At 35.2% G+C, this 23618-nt stretch overlaps 1 protein-coding gene across 2 annotated transcripts in view; it reads left to right on the top strand.

Moving 5' to 3' along the window:
- Positions 1 to 23164, top strand: part of USP14 (ubiquitin specific peptidase 14) — a 44619-nt gene extending 21455 nt beyond the window's left edge. For both annotated transcript variants that reach the window (XM_072828979.1, XM_072828977.1), the window contains 12 exons: positions 712 to 815; positions 5772 to 5830; positions 9823 to 9953; positions 10856 to 10936; positions 11301 to 11386; positions 13324 to 13438; positions 15909 to 15974; positions 16128 to 16220; positions 17232 to 17360; positions 21238 to 21298; positions 21663 to 21770; positions 22410 to 23164. In XM_072828979.1, coding sequence (XP_072685080.1) covers positions 712 to 815; positions 5772 to 5830; positions 9823 to 9953; positions 10856 to 10936; positions 11301 to 11386; positions 13324 to 13438; positions 15909 to 15974; positions 16128 to 16220; positions 17232 to 17360; positions 21238 to 21298; positions 21663 to 21770; positions 22410 to 22561 — 1185 coding nt within the window. In that variant the 3' untranslated portion in view covers positions 22562 to 23164. The remainder of the gene's footprint in view (positions 1 to 711; positions 816 to 5771; positions 5831 to 9822; positions 9954 to 10855; positions 10937 to 11300; positions 11387 to 13323; positions 13439 to 15908; positions 15975 to 16127; positions 16221 to 17231; positions 17361 to 21237; positions 21299 to 21662; positions 21771 to 22409) is intronic.
- Positions 23165 to 23618: the final 454 nt, after the last annotated feature.

The following is a 23618-nucleotide window of genomic DNA, read 5'->3' as shown; positions in this document are numbered from 1 at the left end:
GGAGTACACCAGTGCACACTTGAGTAGGGGGAGGGGCAGAGAAGAGGGAGGGAGAGAATCTCCAGCAGGCTCCACACTTAGCTCCCCAAGATGTATGTTTTTAGAAGTAAAAGGTTTTATTTTTGAAATTGGCCTGAGGAATCCCTGTATAATTGGATAATTCAATTTAAAGTCAGTTAGTGTCTTTAATAAATCAGTGTCAGGCAGTGCTAACAGTGATATTTTATGGGAAAACAGGCTCAAAGAGGATAAATGGTTTAAATGCTGAGATGTTAAAATTCTTAAAACTTTATTTGTTGAAAATACAATTTATCCTGAATTGCAACATTGTTTTAGAAAACTGGTCAACACAAAGTTGTCATATGTTATGTTTTTTTTTAACCATCCAGCATTTGTAGTATTATTTTCTTTTTTTGAAGTGTTTCTACATATACTTTGTTATCCCATTCTAATGATAAGCCTTCAAAGAGGGGCAAGAGTGATATGATTGTTCTTTTATTATTCTCGAGGAGAGAATTAAAACACAAGAATGTTTGTCAACGTAATGCAAGTACATATTTTTATTAGGGATAAAAAACATTGTTACTTTCGGGTGAAGTTGGAGTATAAATTGGTATGAGTTGGTAAATTGTACTTCAAAGTATGAACTCTAGTGATTTTTATATATGCTATGTCATTTTATAAAAATGAGTTAATCTTTGTCCTTATCAGATGGAATTACCATGTGGATTGACAAACCTTGGTAACACTTGTTACATGAATGCTACAGTTCAGTGTATTCGTTCTGTGCCTGAACTCAAAGATGCCCTTAAAAGGTAAGATACACGAGAAATGTTGTGAGTCTCCCCTTGGGTAGGGGAGGTTCACATTTGGATGAATAGTGTTTTGTTTATAATTATGTGTATAATTTTTTAGCAACTTTACTGAGATATTTATTATATAATTCATCCATTTATAGTATTCAGTTGAATGGTCTTTGTTATATTCACAAGATTTTACAACCATCACCACAGTCTAATTTTAGATTCTTTTCTTCCTCTTGATAAGAAACCTTATATTCACGAGCAGTCATTCATTTTACCCTTTCCATCTCCAGTTCTAGACAGCCATTTATCTACTTTCTGACCTATCGATATGCCTATTCTGGACATTTCATATAAGTGGAATCATACAGTGGTTATTTTTTGTGACTCGTTTCTTTTACTTGGCATAATATTTTTTGGGTTTATTCACGTTTATTCATTTATTCTTATTCTAAGGAGAACTCTTTCATGTTTTAGAGTTACTTCTCTGAGTTTTGCATGAGCAGAGGATATTTCATCCTGTTGATTCAGTTTTCTTGAAACCAGATGAAGTTTTTTTTTTTTAAGATTTTATTTATTCACGAGAGATACAGAGAGAGGTGGAGACATAGGTGGAGGGAGAAGCAGGCTCCCTGTGGGGAGCCCAATACGGGACTCAATCTCGGGACCTTGGGATCATGACCTGAGCCAAAGGCAGACGCTCAACCACTGAGCCACCCAGGCATCCCCAGATGAAGTATTTTTTGAACGATAAGTTTTTACAAGAAGATGGAAATCCTTGTACTTAACTAACTTAATACAAGAGGACATGGATGGGGTTGATGTCTTTGGAAAAATGGTATTAACTGATGAAATAGTGAAAGAAGAGAGGAAAATTTCCATGGAAGGTGTTCTACAACTGATGATTCTAAAGCTCATCCTTAAATACTTAAGAATTTTTATTTGGCAGTTTCTGGAGAGTGGGATGTATGTTGTAAACGCCAGAGGGGAAATAGACTGGGTTAGCTGAAGAGGCAATGAGGGCCAAGAACCAGAGCTACAGGTAAAATCCAGTTTGCTTGGTGCTGCCCGATAGTGGAACCTCATGATAATGTAGGAGTTCTGAATTTAGAACTTCAAGTGAAAAGTGTATCTAATAAAAATTACTCTTAAATTCTATGAATTACTTACAAAAGACAGTATCTCATGACCGTATTTTTATCTTACTGGAGATTGGCAAGGCAATCTTGGTAAGTACCACATAGTTTTTTCATTAGCAATTGTTAGGTTGTTATTTTACTTGCATTTTCTTTTTTATAAAGATTTTATTCATTTATTCATGAGAGACACACTGAGAGAGGCAGAGACACAGGCAGAGGGAGAAGGAGGCTCCCTGTGGGGAGCCTGATGCGGAACTCAATCCTGGATTCCAGGATCATAACCCGAGCCAAAGGCAGATGCTTAACCATTGAGCCACCCAGATGTCCCTTTACTTGGATTTTCAAATTTATATGGGAATGATCTGTTCTTGATAGAACTAAACTATAAAATTGGTTGGACCAGCTTTTATTTTGGTATTTTAAATGTACATTTTCAGGATCCCTGGGTGGCGCAGTGGTTTAGCGCCTGCCTTTGGCCCAGGGCGCGATCCTGGAGACCCGGGATCGAATCCCATGTCGGGCTCCCGGTGCATGGAGCCTGCTTCTCCCTCTGCCTGTGTCTCTGCCTCTCTCTCTCTCTCTCTCTCTCTCTCTCTCTCCCTGTGTGACTATCTTAAATAAATAAAAATTAAAAAAAAAGATAAATGTACATTTTCTGTGTCTTTTAGAGTCAGTTTTGGTAACTTATGTTTTCCTGTGAATTTGTCCTTAGGTCTTTAAGATATGTTAGTGTAAAGAGTTATCTATTTTGGACCTGTATTTTCCCTCCATTTTCATTTCTTTTGAGATATATATATATACATATATATATATATATATATATATACACACACACATATATATATATATTTCCCCTTGATTATCTTGTCAGAGGTTTATACATTTTTTTTCTCAGAAATCAGCTATTAGATTTATTCAGTCACTTCTTCCCATTATCTGATTTCATCTTACTTTTGTTTGTATTAGTTTATTTCTGTTTTCCTTAGGCTGTTTCATTTTCTGATTTCTTAAGTTGTATGCTTAGATAATTTATTTGTTCTTGTGTAGTAATGAAAACATTTAGTTGTGAGTTTTTACCTTTATTCCCTGTTCATTAGATGAGGCTGTTCAGATGTTTTTTTTAAAGACTTTATTTATTTGATAGAGAGAGAGACCGAGCACAAGTAGGCAGAGTGGCAGGGAGAGGGAGAAGCAGCCTCCCTGCTGAACAGAGAGCATGATGCAGGGCTCAATCCCTGTGATCATGACCTGAGCCAAAGGCAGATGCTTAACCCACTGAACCATTCAGGCACCTATCTCCTCCTTTTACTTTCTAACAGTTTTTCTTTGTAAAGTTCAATTGTTAATGTTATTTAGCTTATTGGATTTTTTTTTTAAGCTCTATCCCAGGACCCTGGGATCATGACCTGAGCTGAAAGCAGATGCTTAACTGACTGAGCCACTTAGGTGTCCCAGATGTTTTTTTCTTAATTAGAATTAAATGTTTTCTTGGTATAATGAGAGTAATGAGAGTTTCTTATGGGGGGATAGTACTAAATTACTCATGATTTTCCTATTCTTAGTTACTTAAAAAAAAGATAATTCATTAGTGTAGCCTTTGCTGTAAATGTAGGAGTTACTCAGCAGTATTAACTGCAACTAGAAGTAAAATCAATAATAGCAGCAGTTGTGTCATAAAATACTTCACTGATGTTTTGGGATTCACTTTATTAGTACTTTATTTTAACTTCAAAAGTTCCTTTTACATAGTTGTAAACTGAGAGGGAAACTTATGATTTTCACTTTTTATTTATTTTATTTTATTTATTTTATTTATTTTAAGATTTTATTTATTTATTCATGAGAGACACAGAGAGAGAGGCAGAGACACAGGCAGAGGGAGAAGCAGACTCTATGCAGGGAGCCTGATGTGGGACTCGATCCTGGGTCTCCAGGATCACGCCCTGGGCTGGAGGCAGGCGCTAAACCGCTGAGCCATCCAGGCTGCCCTGATTTTCACTTTTTAAAAACATATGTGGGCAGTCCGGGTGGCTTAACAGTTTGGCACTGCCTTCGGCCCGGCACCAGGTCCTGGGGACCCAGGATCGGGTCCCACGTCAGGCTCCCTGCATGGAGCCTGCTTCTCCCTCTGCCTGTATTTCTGCCTCTCTGTCTCTCTGTATGTCTCTCATGAATAAATAAATAAATCTAAAAAAAAAAAAATAAAAGAACATATGTAATTTAGACATTATGAATTGTGTATTGAAAAATTTAAAAAGACTTGAGTTACAGCAGTTTCCAAAACATCTAAAAAAAGAAACAGAACTTTTTAATTAGATATATTTTAATATGTTTTCTTGACCTCTTTCATTCTATTTACATAACCCAGAGGTTTTTTTTTATATTGAAATATTTACATCTAGTAAATATCAAATATCTGTCTGTATTTGGTGTGATCAGTTTTGATAAAGCAAATTCTCTGTAACCCATTTTACAAAGTATAGAACTTTTCCCTTATCCCAGGAAGTTTTTGTACTCGTACCTTTTTCCAGTCTTCATATCCTGTACCACCCAGCTCTGTAAGCAACTACTTGTCTCATACTAGTTTTGTGCCTTCTGGAACTTAAATGTATAGAATCTAATTTATTTTTGGTTTGGCTTAGTTTCACTCAGCATAGTTTTTGAAGCTTATCCATGTTATTGATGGTATTGATAGTTTGGTTGTTCCACATTCTTGCCAGCCTTGATTGATAACCAATCTTTCTCATTTTATAGTCCCTCCAGTGTGTGTACAGTACATAAGTATAGTTTTAATCATAGTGAATAGGCAGTCATTTTCCTGCCTCCCAATGTTTGATATTATCTGAATGATAATTTCTGATCCAGTGTCATAAGACATTGTATGAGTGAATACTAAAGTTTATTTCATTTGAATGGCCAGTCCTTTGTGCTGTTGTAAATTAAATGAGAATTATAAATTGAAAGTGAATGTAGAAATCCCTTAATAGAAACACTGCAGTTTATAAGTAAATAGACTGACTTGAAAATTAAGTGACTTTTCTTTTTTAAAGATTTTATTTATTTATTCATGAGAGACACAGAGAGAAAGAGAGGCAGAGACACAGGCAGAGGGAGAAGCAGGCTCTTTACAGGGAGCTTGATGTGGGACTCGATCCCCAAACTGGAATCATGCCATGAGCCAAAGGCAGATGCTCAACTGCTGAGCCACCCCGGCAACCCTTAAGTGACTTATTTAATGTTACATAGATGTTAATGCTGAATGTAGGTGTATTGGTTTTGATTTATGGTTTTTGATCTAATGTTTTTTTCTTATTTCTAAAAGTATATTTTATTTTCCTTGCAATAGTGGACATTAAAATGTGTACTTTCTTTCATATTTTCAGGAAATTTTTTTTTTTTATATTTTATTTATTTGAGTGAGAGCACAAGTTAGGGGGGCAGAGAGAGAGGAAGAAGCAGGCTCCTTGTTGAGCAAGGAGCTGGATAGGGCTCAATCACAGGACCCTAGGCTCATGACCTGAGCCAAGGCAGACACTTAACCAATTGAGCCACCCAAATACCCCAGGAAATGTTTGTTTTTAAATAAGTTAGGAGAAAAAATTTAAAGTGGACTTCATTCATCTAAATTCTTTTTTTTTTTTTAGTATCCCTTTTTTTGCCTATAGAATGCTTAAAGGAACAAGACCAGAAGAGAAGAAAATAGAAAGATGGGAACAACTCTGATAAAGTTGCCTTTGAGGGTGTCATAATAAGCTCTTTTGACTAGTTTCTTCCCTTTTGTGTTTCAGAATGAATTGAATCCTATTTAATTCTCCCTTAATGTTCCCAGGTATGCAGGTGCCTTGAGAGCTTCAGGGGAAATGGCTTCAGCACAGTATATTACTGCAGGTCTGTATCTTAAATATATTCCTTTTCAATAGGATGATGTAGTATTCAATAAATGTTATTTTTCACTCTAGTTTTTTTAGTAGCTTTCAGTTTACAAAACATGTTTTGTAAAACATCTCATTAAAATTGGAGTATTTATACTTAATGTTAAACAACTTAGGGCTTATTTTATTATCCAAATTATAAACCAGTGATGTCTGTCTTTTCTGAAAAATAGTCTGGATTTTTTTGGGTTAATTTTGGCTTTAGGTTCTATTAGTAAAATATATATTTGGGGATATCCAGAGATAAGTTTTATTGTAGTTGATGCAGTCATTGTAAGAGAGTCTTAGTGGGTGTTAGTGTAAGGAAATCATGCATGATTGAGGAGAAACAATTTTTTTTTAAAAGATTTTATTTATTTATTCATGAGAGAGAGAGAGAGAGAGAGAGAGGCAGAGACACAGGCAGAGGGAGAAGCAGGCTCCACGCAGGGAGCCCAATGTGGGACCCGATCCCGGGACTCCAGGATCACGCCCTGGACCAAAGGCAGGCACCAAACCGCTGAGCCACCCAGGGATCCCGAGAAACAAATTCTTAAAGGATAGAAATAACTTCTTTCTTTGTTACATGAGACCATGTATTCTGTCTGCATTCATTCTGGGACAGTTTTACAAATGAATACACTTAAATCATTGGGTTAGGTCAATAAGGTATGTTTATAGCCATGCCTTTTTTTTTTTTTTTTGATAACACCTTTATTGAGATATAATTTACATCCCATACAATTTAGCCATCTAAAGTGTGCAGCTCATTGTCTTTTAGTATATGCAGAGTTGTGTAGCAACTGGTGGTGACTATAGTCCATTTTAGAATGTTTTCATCCACTTGGAAAAGAAACTGTGACTTTTACTTATTTTTTCTATTTTTTATTTATTTTTTAATTTTTAAATTTATTTATGATAGTCACACAGAGAGAGAGAGAGAGAGAGAGGCAGAGACATAGGCAGAGGGAGAAGCAGGCTCCATGCACCGGGAGCCCGATGTGGGATTTGATCCCGGGTCTCCAGGATCACGCCCTGGGCCAAAGGCAGGTGCTAAACCGCTGCGCCACCCAGGGATCCCGAAACTGTGACTTTTAGCACTCAGCCTGTTTCTCCCCTCTCCCCCGCACCCCAGCACCATTCTCAGCCCTATGCAACCACTGATCTACTGTCAGTCTCAATATATTTGTTTATTTGAGACTTTTGACATAAATGGAACAGTATGTAGTCTCTTTTGACTGGCTTCTTTCATTTAGAATATTTTCAAAGTTCATTCACATTGTAGTATGTATTAGTTCTTTTATTCTTTTTTATTACTGAATAAGATTCTTTTATAGGGATATATCCTATTCCATTTGTCCTTTCATCCTGATAGACATTTGGGTGGTTTCCATTTTTTGACTATTAAAAATATTGCTGAAAACTTGTGCAAGCATTTCTGTGGATATAATGTTGTTAAATCTCTTGCGTATGTATCTGGGATTGGGATTTCTGGGTCATATGGTAACTATATTTAACCTTTTGAAGAACTGCCAGACTGTTTTACAAAGCAGTTGGCATCATTTTCTGTTTCTTCCATGAATGAGGGTTCCAGTTTCTCTGTATCCTTCATAATACTCTGTATTGTTTGTCTTTGATTATAGCCAGCCTAGGGGTGTGAAGTGGTATCTCATTGTGGTCAGCTGTTAATTTGTAATACTATAAACAGTAGATTTCTTTGTGTCACTTGGATTAGAGATTGTCCTTTGGCTTTTTTTTTTTCCTGAAAGTAGATTTATTTGCTGAAATGAAGTTTTTTTTTTTTTTTAATTTTTTTTTTTTATTTATTTATGATAGTCACAGAGAGAGAGAGAGAGAGAGAGGCAGAGACATAGGCAGAGGGAGAAGCAGGCTCCATGCACCGGGAGCCTGATGTGGGATTCGATCCTGGGTCTCCAGGATCGCGCCCTGGGCCAAAGGCAGGCGCCAAACCGCTGCGCCACCCAGGGATCCCTGAAATGAAGTTTTTAATGAGAAAAGTATGATGCCTTATATCTAGTTTACTTGATTCCTTGTATCTAAGAGTAATTGGAATTTCAGCAACTTCTCCGGTATCCTATGAGTCTTGTAGTATTAAAGGGATGAAAGATACTGTCTTCATTTTTAAATTTTATTTTGTGCTAAATTTAAATTTAGTGCAAAGAATAGATCCAAGAATTCACCAGTTATTAACTTTTTGTCACATCTGATATATCATTCTCTATAACCATGTTCTTTTTTTTCTGAACCACTTGAGAGTATAGGGTAGACATCATGTCTTATTCCTGAATACTTCAGTCTGTATTTCCCAAGAATAAGGACATTTGTAACCATAAGACAGTTACCATTTTTCAAAATCTAGGCGTTTCACATGGATAAAGTACTCTAAAATATAAACTACTTAAATTTTGGCAAATTAACCCAATATTGCCCATTATAAAGTTGTTTTTCTTTTTTGCTTTGAAAGGCAGTTTAGAATCACCTATTGGATGTAGTTGTCATATCCTACTGGTCTATTTTATTTTATTTTATTTTATTTATTTTATTTTATTATTATTTTTTTTAAAGATTTATTTATTTATTCAGTCAGAGAGAGCGAGAGAGAGGCAGAGACACAGGCAGAGGGAGAAGCAGGCTCCATGCAGGAAGCCCAACGCGGGACTCGATCCTGGGTCTCCAGGATCACACCCTGGGCTGCAGGCGGCGCTAAACCCCTACGCCACCAGGGCTGCCCTACTGTTCTCTTTTAATGCACAGTGCACTTTTGACCCTTCTCTTTCAAACTAATGAAATACTTTGAGATGCTCTGTTTATGGTATATGTTAAATCTTAAGTCATTTTTTATTTTGAGTAATGTGTACCTTTTTAAAGTGTTATAATAATTGAGGTTTTTTAATTTTATTAATTTATTTTATTAAAAAGGTTTTATTTATTCATGAGAAACACACAGAGAGAGGCAGAGACATAGGCAGAGGGAGAAGCAGGCTTCCTCTGGGGAACCTGATGTGGGACTTGATTCCGGGATCACACCCTGAGCCATAGGCAACCACAGCCACCCAGGAATGGCTAGGCTTTTTTATTTTAAAAAATATTATATTGGTAGTGATACCTTAATCTTGGCTGTCCATCCAAAAAATATTTTTAAACACCATGTTTAGTTGTCTTATTTGGGAACATTTTATTAAGCAATGGCTTTGTGCTGAGATGTATTATTTGCTGGGCTTCAGTTTGTATAATAATGGTAGATAACATTTCACGTATTAGTTAACAAAACATGTCCAGATAGGCTAGACTAGAATCTGCTGTACATGAAGTAAGGGCCAGGTGTGATAGCTAAGAAGTCAGCAGAAGAAAAGTATTCTTAACTTCCCAGAGGAGGGCTCAGTCCATGACCATGAGATTTATGAAGGTGAAAGAGGATAGTGGAGGAAAGATTTTGAAGAAGGCAGATTAGTTTTGGGTTTTAGCTATTTGTATAGTCAGGAAGTATGTTTAACAGATTTTTAAAATTTAGGAGTTGAATAAATGGGAACCATGTACAAGCTTAAAGGGAAGTGGGTTGAGAGTATGACCTGATGGCCTGATAATGGCTTAGTACCAGAACAGTAACATTAGCCTGTTTGATCCCTAGACAGAGGTTATGTGTTCTCTGTACTGAATGAATATGCTCTGCTTTGTTTGGAAAGACAAAGGTTGGCAAGAAGAGAGAGACTAAGGGGCAGGGCTTAGAAGTTGTTTATAGTTAGTGATTACATTATAAAGTGTGGTCAGTTCTTCAGATTTAAAAACAAATCTTTTTCTTATTGGGAACTTGACAACTACAAAAGGAGTAGATATATTTAAAAATACAACTCAGCAGTTTTTTGTTTGTATTAATCTAGAATTAATTTACAGTAACATGTATTAAATACGTCACTGTTTTATGAAAGCAATGTTTGCTTTGTTTTTCAGCCCTTAGAGATTTGTTTGATTCCATGGATAAAACTTCTTCTAGTATTCCACCTATTATTCTACTGCAGTTTTTGCACATGGCTTTTCCACAGTTTGCGGAGAAGGGTGAACAAGGACAATATCTTCAACAGGTAAACAGGGCAAGATTCTGTGGTTTTCATTTTGTAAATGTAAAACTTGGGTGTTGTACACTTACCATGTTTATTTGTATTTCCAAACATTTTGCATTTATCAGTCCTCTCTAGTTCACAACATCATTATCTTTTGCCTGAAGTGGTCTGTTAGCTATCATCTTGCTTCTGCTTTTGTCCTTCTTCAATCTCCACACAGCCTCCAGAGTCCTTTATAAAATGAATATAGGATTATTTTGGTCCCTTGTTCATTACTTCCTAGTGATTTTTCTATCCCACTTCTGAATAATCTAGCTCCTGGCTCCCTCTCTGAGCCTAACATGTGCCATTCTCCCCTGTTGCTTATTTCTTTGGCTTGCACATACACTGGCTTTCTGGTTATTTTTTAAGCCCTCCAGTATCCTCTTTCTGTAGGGTCTTTCTTTCCTCTTATGTCTTTGCCTCTCAGATAAGTTCATGGCTTGCTTCCTCCCTTCATTCAGGTCTCATGGCTCAAATGTCAAGGCATCAGAGTAGATGATTATTGAAATCACACACTTCCTTTCCCCTCATCACTTTCTACTCCCATATTGCTTTTTTTAAATTCATAACTCTTTAAGTGAATTTATGGTACATTTTGTTTATGTCCCCATTGAGAACTTTTTCTGTTTTAGTCGCTGCCTTGTTTGTGTCTAAAGCAGTGTTTAGCATAAGGAGGAGCTTAGTGAACATCTCTTGAATGAATATTCTGGAATTCCTCATTGTTTTGAAGATCCTGTGATATCTAATTTGACTTAATATTTTTAAATTAAAAAAGAGCTTTCTTCTCCTTTCCTAAGGGAACGGTAATTCTTTTAGAAGGATTTTGTAGACAAAATAGTATCACAGCCAGGATTATTTACTTTGGCATTTTTAAATTACAGGATGCTAATGAATGTTGGATACAAATGATGCGAGTATTGCAACAGAAATTGGAAGCCATAGAGGATGATTCTGTTAAAGAGGTAATTGAAACGTATTTGTGATTATAGCTTGATAATTACACTCCCATGAGCCCAAACACTTGAAATTAATTCATCCTAATAGATAGACATGTACTTGTATACTTTAGGTGCTCAATTTGTAGTTGGAATTTGAAAGCTTACACTTGACACTTGAATTCAGTGTATTATTTATTAAACTTCATATTATTGAGCATCTGTAGTCTTTTGGTAATGTTTTTTGAACAGTAGAAGTATCTTACAGAAATTGATTATATTTTAAAAAGCTTAAATAATGTATTTACTAAACCTGGACTGTGTGGGGAAAGTATACATTAGTATCTATATAAAGTAAGTTGGAATTTTTATTTCATTTTAATTTTTGCAGACAGATTCTTCATCTGCATCAGCAGTGACACCATCTAAAAAGAAAAGTTTAATTGATCAGTTCTTCGGAGTTGAGTTTGAAACTACGTATCCTTATGAGCCAAAATTTGTTGAGACTGTACTGATAACTTACTAAAGTGCATTGGTAGCAATAGCATTATTGACTGATTGGAGTGGTGGGTGGAGTATGTAGAAAAATTCTTCAGAGGCTTTTATGCCTAAAAGATGTAATGAAACTTGGAAAAATACATCAGAGTAATCCTAAAGGTTAGGATTATGTTATTTTGTTGGATTGAAGGATATTCATTATTTTTTTCTTAAGAATATCTTTAGCACAGTCAACCTCATTAACACTTAATAGGGAATCAATTTTTAATTGTATGAAACAGAGTGTATCAGCCAGATGATACACATGAGATTGAACCAATTCATAAAATGTGAATTCAAGAATTCAGGGAAGGACTATCTTCTAGGTCATGAATAGAAACTTTTAAAGATTACTGTTTATGTATCTTTCATTAAAACCATTTTAAGGGGGCGCCTGGGTGGCTCAGTAGTTGAGACCTGCCTTTGGCTCAGGTTGTGATCCCGGGGTCCTGGGATCGACTCCCACATCAGGTTCCCCTGCAGGAAGCCTGCTTCTCCCTCTGCCTATGTCTCTCTCCACTGTGTCTCTAATAAAAAGGTAAATAAAACCTTAAAAAAACAAAAGAAAAAAACCCAAAAACCATTTTAAGACTGTATAAGTACCAACTTATATTTGTTTAGAGTTTATCCTTTTATTGCTTTTATTTTTCATTACTAATATTGTTGGTAAGTGCATGAAGCACTTTAAAGTATGTTGAAACAAATCTGGGAAACCAAAATGTTTTAAACACCAATGAATGATGCTATTGATTTTTTTTTTTAATTCCAGTATAGTTAGTATACGGTATTACATTAGTTTCAGATGTACAATATAGTGGTTCAGCAGTTCCATACATTACTCAGTGCTCTCATAGTAAGTGTACTCTTAATCCCCATCACCTATTTCACCCATACCCTCACCTACCTTCTTCATTCTTGTTGAGAATGAAATCATATGGTATTCATCTTTGTCTGACTTATTAGCATTTTACATCTCTGATCTGCCCATCTTTTTGAAAATGGTAAGATTTCATTCTTTTTTATGGCTGAGTAATACTCCATTTTATATACCCTCCCCCCACATTTTCTTTATCCATTCATCTTTTGATGGACACTTGAGTTGCTTCTGTAATTTGGCTTTCGTAAATAAGGCTGCAGTACACATAGGGGTACATCGGTCTTTTCATACTAGTGTTTTCATATTCTTTGGGTAAATACCCAGTGGTGGAATTACTAGATCTGGATCATATGATACTCCCATTTTTAATTTTTTAATGAACCTCCAATACTGTTTTCTATAGTGGCTGTACCAGGTTGCATTCCTACCCACAGTGCATGAGGGTTTCTTTTTCTCCTATATCCTTGCCAACACTTGAATTTTTTTTTTTCTCCAAGAGAGGGAGAGAGAGGTGAAAGTAGGGGATAGGGAGAGGGAGAATCTTGAACAGGCTCCATCCCCAGTGCAGAGCCCAATGTGGGGCTCGATCTCACAACTCTGAGATTATGACCTGGGCTGAAATCAAGAGTCGGACGCTTAACAAAACACCCACGTGCTCCAACACTTGTTTGTGTTTTTGATGGATGTGAGGTGGTGATGTGGTTTTGATGTGTATTTCCATGATGATGAGTACTGTTTAGGATCTTTTCATGTGTTAGCCTTCTATACGTCATCTTTGGAGAAATGTCTATTCTATTTATGTCTTTTGCCCATTTTTAAATTGGACTATTTTTTGTTGTATAAGTTCTTTGTATATTTTGGATACTAACCGTTTATTAGATATCATTTGCAAATATTGATACTATTTTAATGGCATGAGGATAATTTATTATATTCAACATATAATTTATTATAACAAATTGATTGCCTGTTAGTATATTCCTTATCTTATTTCCTAAAGCATGAAATGTACAGAATCCGAAGAAGAAGAGGTTACTAAAGGAAAGGAAAATCAGCTTCAGCTTAGCTGTTTTATCAATCAAGAAGTCAAGTATCTTTTTACAGGACTTAAATTGGTAAGATCAGTTACAGTTGATCCTCATTATAAATGGATTCTGTGTTTGCAGGTGCACCTACTTGCTAAAATTTATTTCTAACTCTAACATCAGTACTTGTGGCACTTTCGTGGTTATTTGTAGACATGCTCCAAGTGGCAAAAATTTTGAGTAGCTGAGCACAGTCTCCCCTGAGGTCCAAAGAGGTGATGCTCTGCTTTGTTTCAGCTCATACTATAAACAAGTGTCCTTTTACAGTAATTTTAGTACCACAACTTTTTGCATTTTTGTGCTTTCTGTTGGTGATTTGCTGTTTAAAATGGCCTTCAGCCATAGTGCTGAAGTGCCATCTCATGTTCTAAGCCCAAGAAGGCTGTGTGTGAATGTTTATTAGAAAAGCCTTAAGGAGAAAATGTTTGTTAGATAAAGCTTCATTCAGGGATGATTTATAATGTAGTTGTCTGAAGACGATGTTAGTGAATTGTCATTAAATAGAAACACCTGTAACACAAGGTTGTGTATTGATAGGTCATCAAAAATGTTGTGACCAGAGGCATGCAGGAGGCCTCTAAGGGTATTATAATGAAGATGTATTAGTAGTGACAAGGTATAAACTGTAATTATACTATGTAAATCAGGCCATGTAGGCCCTCTGCCTTTGCACCAGCATTGCAGTGGAGGCCCTAGAATGTAGTGACTTCATTCTTTGTGGCAGAGGTAGGTCTAGAACTTGATACTCTAATTAGTACTCTTTCCCCGTTTTCATACTACAGAATGCACTCTAATGAGCAGATTGATAAAATATAACAGTTCTGCTTGCTAATTAAGTACTTGATATGGAAATATATACATGTCTTAAAGGACAGGCAATGAATTGGGACAGGGATTGCATTGATAAACAAGATAACTTGTCATCAGAGAGTTCCCATCTACTGTTTGAGATAAGATCAGTAAAAGGAGAGGTTGGTAAATGCAGACGTAAGAGACAAATAGAAAGTACTATTCTCTGCCCTCTGATACTGAGGCATACTACTTTTAAGAGAAGTTCATTTTAAAAGCTTACAAATAATAGCTCACCACTAATAGTCCTGAAAAAATTATGATGTGCAAGTTTCAGGGCATCAAAACATGAAGTATTAAATGTAATCGGAGAGTGTAGAATGGAATGTTTTGGCAGGGACTCTCCAGTATGATATTTTTCTTCATAATTTTGTAAAATTCTAGAAAAACTAAATATACCACTTCTAGTGGTAGTGGATTGGCAGTAACACCTATAGCTTACTTGATGAGTAATATCACACCAGATATGCATTCTTGAAAAGCATGTTTTTATGAGATATTGTATTGTCTTGCCCGTTTTTAGGTGCTTTATCATCATTATCATTTATCATCATCATTTGTTCTGAATATTCTAGAGTAATTTGGCTCCATATTTCTTTACCGTTTTGCTGCCAAACAGACGATTAAATGTTAAAAACTACATGGTGATTCCTTTTATAATGTGATTAGTAATATTTAAAAAATTAAAGAAATTGTATTAAGTAACATGCTTATAGTGAACATTAACAGTAAATTTTTATTTCTAATTTCTTATGTATTCTTACAAAGCACAGCACATTAGTAGTACTTTCTTTTGATATTAGAAATAGTAGCTAATGTTTATTGAATATAGAATATATGCCCAATGGTTGTCCATGTTTTTTACACATACTTACTTACATACTTCTAACAATAGCACTATGATTGCAGTTATTATCATTATCATTTCCATATGATGCCCAGAGGGGATAATTGTCTCCCTGAGTGTTGCACATGCTGTAAAAAATGGAAAGGCAGACATGATGGTTAAGATATGTATGTGTTTAAAAGCTTTTCCATAATTGTTAGATTAACAGGTTTTCTCTATGATGACTTTCCTCAAATTTGAAAATAATTGGCTCTAGAAGGCTTTTATATATAAAGCATAAAGAACAAGGGTTTCCTACATTCTCATAATTGTCCTCCATTATGAGTATTCTGAGAATCCATAGGTAGAAGTCATAAGGCTTTTTTTTATGTTATATGAAATACAGTATAAATCTGAGCAACATTTGGGTAACAGTTTAAAACTTCAAGCATTATTTATATTTTGAGGAGTTCACACCTCAGAAGGTCAGATCATCAACTCCACAGTGTAAATTATTTGCTACCTTTTAAGAACTGAGGCATATCTAAGAGGCCTCCTACACGGTCTTCATTCAGATTATTTTTTAGTGGTATAAATCCATTGACATATATTGTTTATTAAATAATACTAGTTTTTAAAAGAACTTACAGTGTTACTCTAGGGTTGCCTGGCTGTCAGTCAGAAGAGCGTGGGGCTCTTGATCCTTGAAGTTATGAGTTCAAGCCCCACTTTGGGTACAGAGCTTACTTAAAAAAAAATTAAAAAATGTTGCAGAAAAAGATTTTTTAAAACTAAAATTGTTTGGTCTTCTGTTCTTTTTTTTAGCGACTCCAGGAAGAAATAACTAAGCAGTCTCCAACATTGCAAAGAAATGCTTTATATATCAAATCTGTAAGTTGTGCATTCCTTTTGAAATTGAATCCATTTTGATGGAAGATTTCCAGTTAGTTAATTTTATGCAGTCTGTTTTTACCAAAGCAAGGAATTAAAAACTTGTGTGGTATTTGCATGTGATAGGATTTCTTTCATTTTTTTCCCCCTCAGTCCAAGATCAGCCGACTACCTGCTTACTTGACTATTCAGATGGTTCGATTTTTTTATAAAGAGAAGGAATCTGTGAATGCTAAAGTTCTTAAGGTTAGTAACGAACTTCAGTATAATAAAATATTGTAATTCTTTGAAGGCAATCCCTAATTTACAATAGGTTTCTTTCTTCATTTAGGGATAGACTTTTTTTGAAATACTCTAAGTAGGAAAGATATATATTAACATTAGATAAGTGGTTCTTAAGACTATGTATTGGAATTATCTATTTTCCTTTTTATTATTAATTTTTATTTATGTAAATATGAAGTTTCAGTTCTCATTTTTTAAAACTATATTTTATTTATTTATTCATGAGAGACAGAGAGGCAGAGACACAGGCAGAGGGAGAAGCAGGCTCCATGCAGGGAGACCGACATGGGACTCGATCCCGGGACTCCCAGGATCACGCCCTGGGCCGAAGGCAGGCGCTAAACCGCTGAGCCACCCAGGTGTCCCACCTTTTTATTTTAAAAAAGATTTATTTATTTATTTATTTTAGAGAGAGAGTGTGCACATAAGCAGGGGAGGGGCACAGGGAGGGAGAGAAAAATCCCCGACATGAGAGAGAAATCTCATAACTCTGAGATTACAACTTGAGCTAAAACTAAGAGTTGGACGCTTAATGGACCCACCCACCCAGGTGCCCTGATGTACTATTTCTGTAATGCTTCTTTTTCATATAAATTTTGGTAACTCCTCTGTGGTCGGAGTCATGATTTTAAAAATATTGGAAAAAAAGTTAAAAGAATTTTTTTTTTTAATCTTAAAAAGTTAGGACCAGGGGCTCCTGGATGGCTCAGTCAGTAGAGCATGTGACTCTTGATATTAGGGCCATGAATTCAAACCCCACAGTGGGCCTGGAGATTATTTAGAACAAAAGTTGGGACCAGATTGAATATAAGCATTTTGATGTTTTCAGCTGCATAGATTTCCAAGTGAGTTTTATAAATTTTGTTTTCAACTTCATTTGAATTATGAAAGTATTACATTAAAGGTATGATAGATATTTTAAATAACTACCTTTATAAAGATGTTTACTTTTTCTTTTTGGTTTGTATATAGGATGTTAAATTTCCTCTTATGTTGGATGTGTATGAACTGTGTACACCAGAACTTCAGGAGAAAATGGTCTCTTTTCGATCAAAATTTAAGGATCTAGAAGATAAAAAAGTGAATCAGCAGCCAAAGACAGTAGGTTCTTATTGTTGATTTTCTCCTCTTAATATTTTAATCTTTAATCAGTGTTCAGCAATTACTTTGTTAATATTTTAGTAATTACTGTTAATCCCCTAGTAAAAATGGATGAACCTGTATTTTATTTAGCACATATACAAAGTTTACATGTATTTTAGCATAAGAAAAAGAACTACTTATGGTAAATGGGCCCTTTATGGTAGAGTAAGCTTAATATTTTTTCTCCTGTAGTCTATAGCCTCTATTCTGTTTATATTTACCTCCTGAGAGCACTTCACATAAAATCTTGCTTAGTATTTTCAGTGTATTTTATTGTTTTCCTTATAAATCTTGGAGTTATCTTTATTTTTAGATGGAATTCATGGTGTAGAGTATTGGTTCATTTATGCCTGCTATGACAAATAAGTTGTATCTTTTATTTATTTTTTATTTAAATTCAAGTTAACATGCAGTGCAATATTGTTTTCAGTAGAATTCAGTGATTCATTACTTACATACAACACCCAGTGCTTATCATAACAAGTGTCCTCCTTAATGCTCATCACCCATCTAGCCCATCCCCCACCCACCTCCCTCCAACAACTCTTAGTTCTCCATCATCAGGAATCTCTTATGGTTTGTTTCCCTGTCTCTATTTATTCCTCCTCCCTCTATGTTCATCTGTTTTGTTTCTTAAATTCCACATGTGAGTGAAGTTGTATGGTATTTGTCTTTCTCTGACTAACTTACATCGTTTAGCATAATACACTCTGGCTCCATCCACGTTGTTGCAGATGGCAAAATTTTGATGGTTAATACTCCATTATATATGTGTGTGTGTGTGTGTGTGTGTGTGTTGTGCACATTTTTATCCATTCATCAGTCAGTGGACATTTGGGCTCTTTCCATAGTTTGGCTATTGTTGATAATGCTGCTATAAACACTAGGATGCATGTATCCCTTCAAATCTGTCTTTTTGTATCCTTTGGGTAAATACCTAGTAGTGCAAATTGCTGGATTATAGGGTGGTTCTATTTTTAACTTTTTTTTTTTTTTTAAGATTTTATTTATTTACTCATGAGACACACAGAGAGAGAGAGAGAAAGAGAGAGAGAGGCAGAGACACAGAGGGAGAAGCAGGCTCCATGCAGGTAGCCTGACATGGGACTCGATCCCGGGTCTCCAGGATCACACCCTGAGCCGAAGGCAGCGCTAAACCGCTGAGCCACCTGGCTGCCCTATTTTTAACTTTTTTTTAAAATTTATTTTTTATTTTTATTTTTTTATTTTTAACTTTTTGAGGAACCTCCATATTGTTTTCCAGAATTGCTGCACCAGCTTGCATTCCCACCAACAGTGGGCAAGGGTTCCCCTTTTCTCTGCATTCTCACCAACACATGTTGTTTCTTGTGTTGTTAATTTTAACCATTCTGACAGGTGTGATAAATTGTATCTTTTAATAAGTGCAGCTTGTATGCCTGCAACTGCTAAAATCATGACCTTAGGAAATTTTATGTTTAATAAGTTGTATTATTTTAGGTTCAGATAAGGTAACAGCTGAACTGTGTTGGTCCCCCCCCCACAATGAAAAAGATTTTTCCTGATAACTAGAAATCTTTCCAGTGTGATATTATATATCAAATTTAAATTCTTCTGCAAATTATTGTGTGTATGTTAAATACTTCTTTTTAAACATTAAACTGTATTTTGAGATAATTACAGAATCACATGTACATGTAAGAAATAATATGACGAGATTCAAGTACCTTTTACCAAGTTTCCCCTGTGGTAATGTCTTGCAAAACAATAGTACATTATCACAACTTGGATATTTTGATGCAGTCCAGATACCGTACATACTCATCACTACAAAGATTCCACATACTGCCCCCTTTGTAGCCAAACCCACTTTCCCTTGGCCCTGTACCTCCTCCTCAATTCCTAGCAAATGCTAACCTGGTCTCCATTTCTATAGTTTTGTCATTTCAAGATAGTTATCTAAATGGAATCATATAGTATGTAACTTTGGGATTTTCTTTTCTCAGCATAATTCTTTGGAAATTAGCCCAGGTCATTTTGTATAGTAGTTCCTTCTTTTTTGTTGCTGAATGGTATTCAGTGGTATGCCTGTTTACCGTATTTTGCTTAACCATTCAACTGTTGAAGGACAGCTGGATTGTTTCTAGTTTCATTTATTAGGAATAAAGCTGATACAAACATTCATGTACCAGTTTTAGTGTAAACATAACTTTTCATTTCTCTGGGAATAAATACCTGGGAATATAATTGCTAGATTGTATGGTAGTTGTATACTTAATTTTTAAAGCAACTGTCAAAGGTTGTCCATAGAGACTTTACCATTTTAGATGCTCGTTAGCAGTATATGACTGATCCACTTTCTGCATTCTTGCCAGAATTTGGTGGGGTCAATATTCTTGTGTTAGCCATTTTTGTTAGTTTTTTTTTTTATTTGTTTATTCATGAGAGAGACAGAGAGAGGGGCAGAGATATAGGCAGAGAGAGAAACCAGTTCCTGTAACCATGCTGTTTTTGTCTCTAGTTCTATTTTTGTGAGGAGTGGGGTATTTCTTTCAGTTTTTTGAGAGGAGTGAGGAAGCTAAAATTGTGGTCTTACGTGTTTCTCCATTCGGTTCTGTCAGCTTTTGCTTTGCCTGTTTTGTAGCTCTGTTATTTGGTGCATACACCTCTAGGATTGTTAAGTATTCTTGATGGAGTGACCCTTTTATAGTATGCAATGTCCCTCTCTGTCCCTGGTAATTTTCTTTACTCTGAAGTCTGCTTTTCTGATATTACTATTGCCAATGCTGTTTTGTTTTTGTTAATGTTTGCATGATGTCTTTTTGTATTCTTTTACTTTAAATTTGCCTATATTGTTGTATTTGAAGAGTTTCTTAATGACAGCATAGAGTTGGATCATGTTTTTTAATATACCCTGTTAATCTCGTATTGGTGTATTTAGACCATTTACATTTAATGTAACTTGATTTGTTAGTTAAATCTTTTGTTTTGCTTTTCCTTTGTTCTTCTTTTCATTTCTTTATTGCCTTGTAGGTTGCTTGAACATAATAATGGAATTCTAATTTGACTTATCTACAATTTTTTAAAAATCATTTTCTTTGTATACCTGTTTGCTCTAGGTGTCAGATTTTAACATAAAAAGGAATGGTTGTCGTAATTGCCGTTTTTTTTTTTTTTTAATTGTAGGATCCTTTGACTTCTTGTCACTCCAGCTGTCTTTAAACTACTTGCATTCTGTTCAGTACCATTATAATTTTCAAGAACTTTGCCCATATGCCTAGATAAGTTTAATTTTGTGTTACACACTTAAATGGGTTGACGCAGGGAATTCCCACTAAAGATCTTTGTCTGAAATGATAAATCATGTCTCTTTCAATATTAGGGGAATATTTGCTGAATTAAATATTTCAGTTCATTTAAGCTAAGTTCATTCAGTTCATTTGAGCTGGTGGCCATGTCTTAGATTTAATGTTAGTTGCCATAATTTGACTTTTCTGTTTTATTAATGTAACTTTCTTTTTTATCCTATGTGGTTTGATAGTATTTTGGTAAAAATATAGCATTGGGCTTTCTACCCTGCAGCATTGTTTATTGGTATTGTTATATTCACTGGTATGCTCTAGGCTTAGTGGCTTATAGTTGGTCCTATAATCAGAGGGTCTGTTACTATACATACAATATTGTATATTGTTGAAGTGTAGATCCTTTGGGTTTACGGTTTTATGTTAACTATGTTATATTGTAAATATAAGGTAGTGTTTTGCATTGTAGTCAGTAGAGATTTGTGGAAATGAATACTTACTAAGAATATAGATTTCCAATATCATGATTTAAAATCAAATTGTTTTCTCCTCAGAGTGACAAAAAGAGTAGTCCCCAGAAAGAAGTTAAATATGAGCCTTTCTCTTTTGCTGATGGTAAGTGGAAAAAATTCTTTCAATTGAGTTGGCGTGTATATGTGTGTGTGTGTGTGTGTGTGTGTATGGTAAAATTACTGTCTTGGCACTTACCTATTTATTTCAGATATCATGCTTTAAAAAGAAAGATTTCTTAAAATGCAATTTAATTAGACTGGTCTTTTTAGCAGGTAGTTCTATGAATATCATACTTCCTAAAATATCTTCCATAAATCCTTAACTTTAAACTGTAGTATTTTACTGAATTCTAATAATAAAGTAGTACTTCTCTAGGATGACCTTCAGATTTCTTGCTTGGTACCTAGCTTGAGAAAGCACATGTCTGTTCATTGTTTGATATTGTTGGATTTACATCTTTCCTTAGACATTGGCTCCAATAACTGTGGATACTATGACTTACAAGCAGTGTTAACACATCAAGGAAGGTCTAGCTCTTCAGGCCATTACGTATCATGGGTGAAAAGGAAACAAGGTAAGGATTCTGTTGTTTTGTTTTTTTCAGTTGTTAATTATTTTAATAGTTTATTTAGTACACATCTTGTATCACAGTGGTTTTCAAACTTTCTGGTCTCAGAACCCCTTTACATTCTTAATTGTTGAGGTCCACAAAGAGCTTTTGTTTGAGGATTCTCTTAATATTTACTATAATAGAAATTAAAACTGAGAAATTCATTGGAAACCGACAATAATAAACCCATTACTTATCACATAAATAGCAATATTTTCCAAAACAAAAAAATAACAAGAAATAGTATTGATTTGTTTTTGTACGTCTGTTTTGTTTGGCTTAGTAGGAGACAGCTGGATCCTCCTGTTTCTGCATATTTAGTCTCGTTATCACACATCGTGTGACTTCTGGAAATTTCCAAAGCACACTTGAGAGAATGAGGGATAAAGGCAAATAATGCTTTAGTAGTGTTATGAAAATAATTGTGATCTTCATGGGACTCCTGAAATGGTCTTGAAGCCTGAGTAGTCCCTGGACTACACTTTGAAAACTTAGTATGGCACATGGAGTACTGCTGTGCACAAAATGACTCCGTACCTTTCTTGAAATGGAACTGAGAAAACCATTATGATGTTAATTTAATTTTCTTCTCTTGTTCTTTAGATGAATGGATTAAGTTTGATGATGATAAGGTCAGCATCGTGACACCAGAGGATATCTTGCGGCTTTCTGGTGGTGGAGACTGGCATATAGCATATGTTTTACTCTATGGGCCTCGCAGAGTTGAAATAATGGAAGAGGAAAGTGAACAGTAATCTTCATTTTAGCTATTTATGTTTAGGTGTGAAATAAATGTTATTTGTTGACCATTTGTGTAATCCAGAGCTGTAGAGGAAGATATTTAGGTGGTTTTATGTGTTTCCCCTCTCATGTGGAACAAAAGAGGGCAAAGCAGACCACTAGTGGATCAACCTAAAAAAAAATTACAGAAAAAAGAAAATTGCCTTTGGACTGTGCTGCCCTGTTAAGGGTTGCAGGAAGACATTTTTAAAAAGCTTATTTCTTGCATTAATTTTTAAAAATTCTGATTTGAAATGCCTTTCACCTTCTGTGATAAATTTTTCTCCGACTTTTTCAGCCCAGGATTCAGCAATCAGATGTTTATTGCACACCTATTACTCTTGTTTTGTTGTTGTTCTTGCATGGTTCAAACCACCGGTGATTCATAGCTGCCCATCCTTTGCCTTATCTAACAAAAATTTTGCCAGGATGTGGAAAGGAAGTAAGTGTTGCTCTCATTGTGTTACTCAGTGCTGCTGCCTACATCCCATGGAAACATGGGTACAATCAAGTATTTGTCCAGCCTGACTGTTGCTGGCTTTTCATGACTTTAAAATAAATTGTGATCAGTAATAGTACATTTGATTATACATTTATTATTGTGTGTCTCTGATGTACTATGGTTTGTATATTTAACTTTGCAATGGTTTTGTAGTAATCAACCTTAAAAGAAGTCGACAAGCTCTGGTTGCTTATTTTTAGAATATGAGGCTATTTAATAAAAAAAAAAAAAAAAAAAGAAGAAGAAGAAAAGAAAAAAAGAGGGACTAACAGCTTCTGACCTCAAGTCTTTTGTCTGAGTGTTGGAGCTTGGGTTAAGTTTAGGTCTATCTAGTATCACGTAGTTGCTGCAGGTGGTTAGTTTTACTCTGTTAAGCATCCATTGAAAAATGTTCTGTCCTCTCACATTATGTTGTTTAAAAGAAATATAAAGTTGTAAAAGTAACAGAATTCTTTGGATGCTGAATGCAACGATGCTTATTGGTCTATCTTTCCCTTGGCTTAGTTGATGCTTTTACTCTCGTCTCAAGA

This window comes from Canis lupus, chromosome 6, assembly GCF_048164855.1.
Source record: "Canis lupus baileyi chromosome 6, mCanLup2.hap1, whole genome shotgun sequence".
Taxonomy (NCBI): domain Eukaryota; kingdom Metazoa; phylum Chordata; class Mammalia; order Carnivora; family Canidae; genus Canis; species Canis lupus.
The sequence above is the reverse complement of the archived record's forward strand: the minus strand, read 5'-3'. Positions and strand labels throughout refer to the sequence as shown.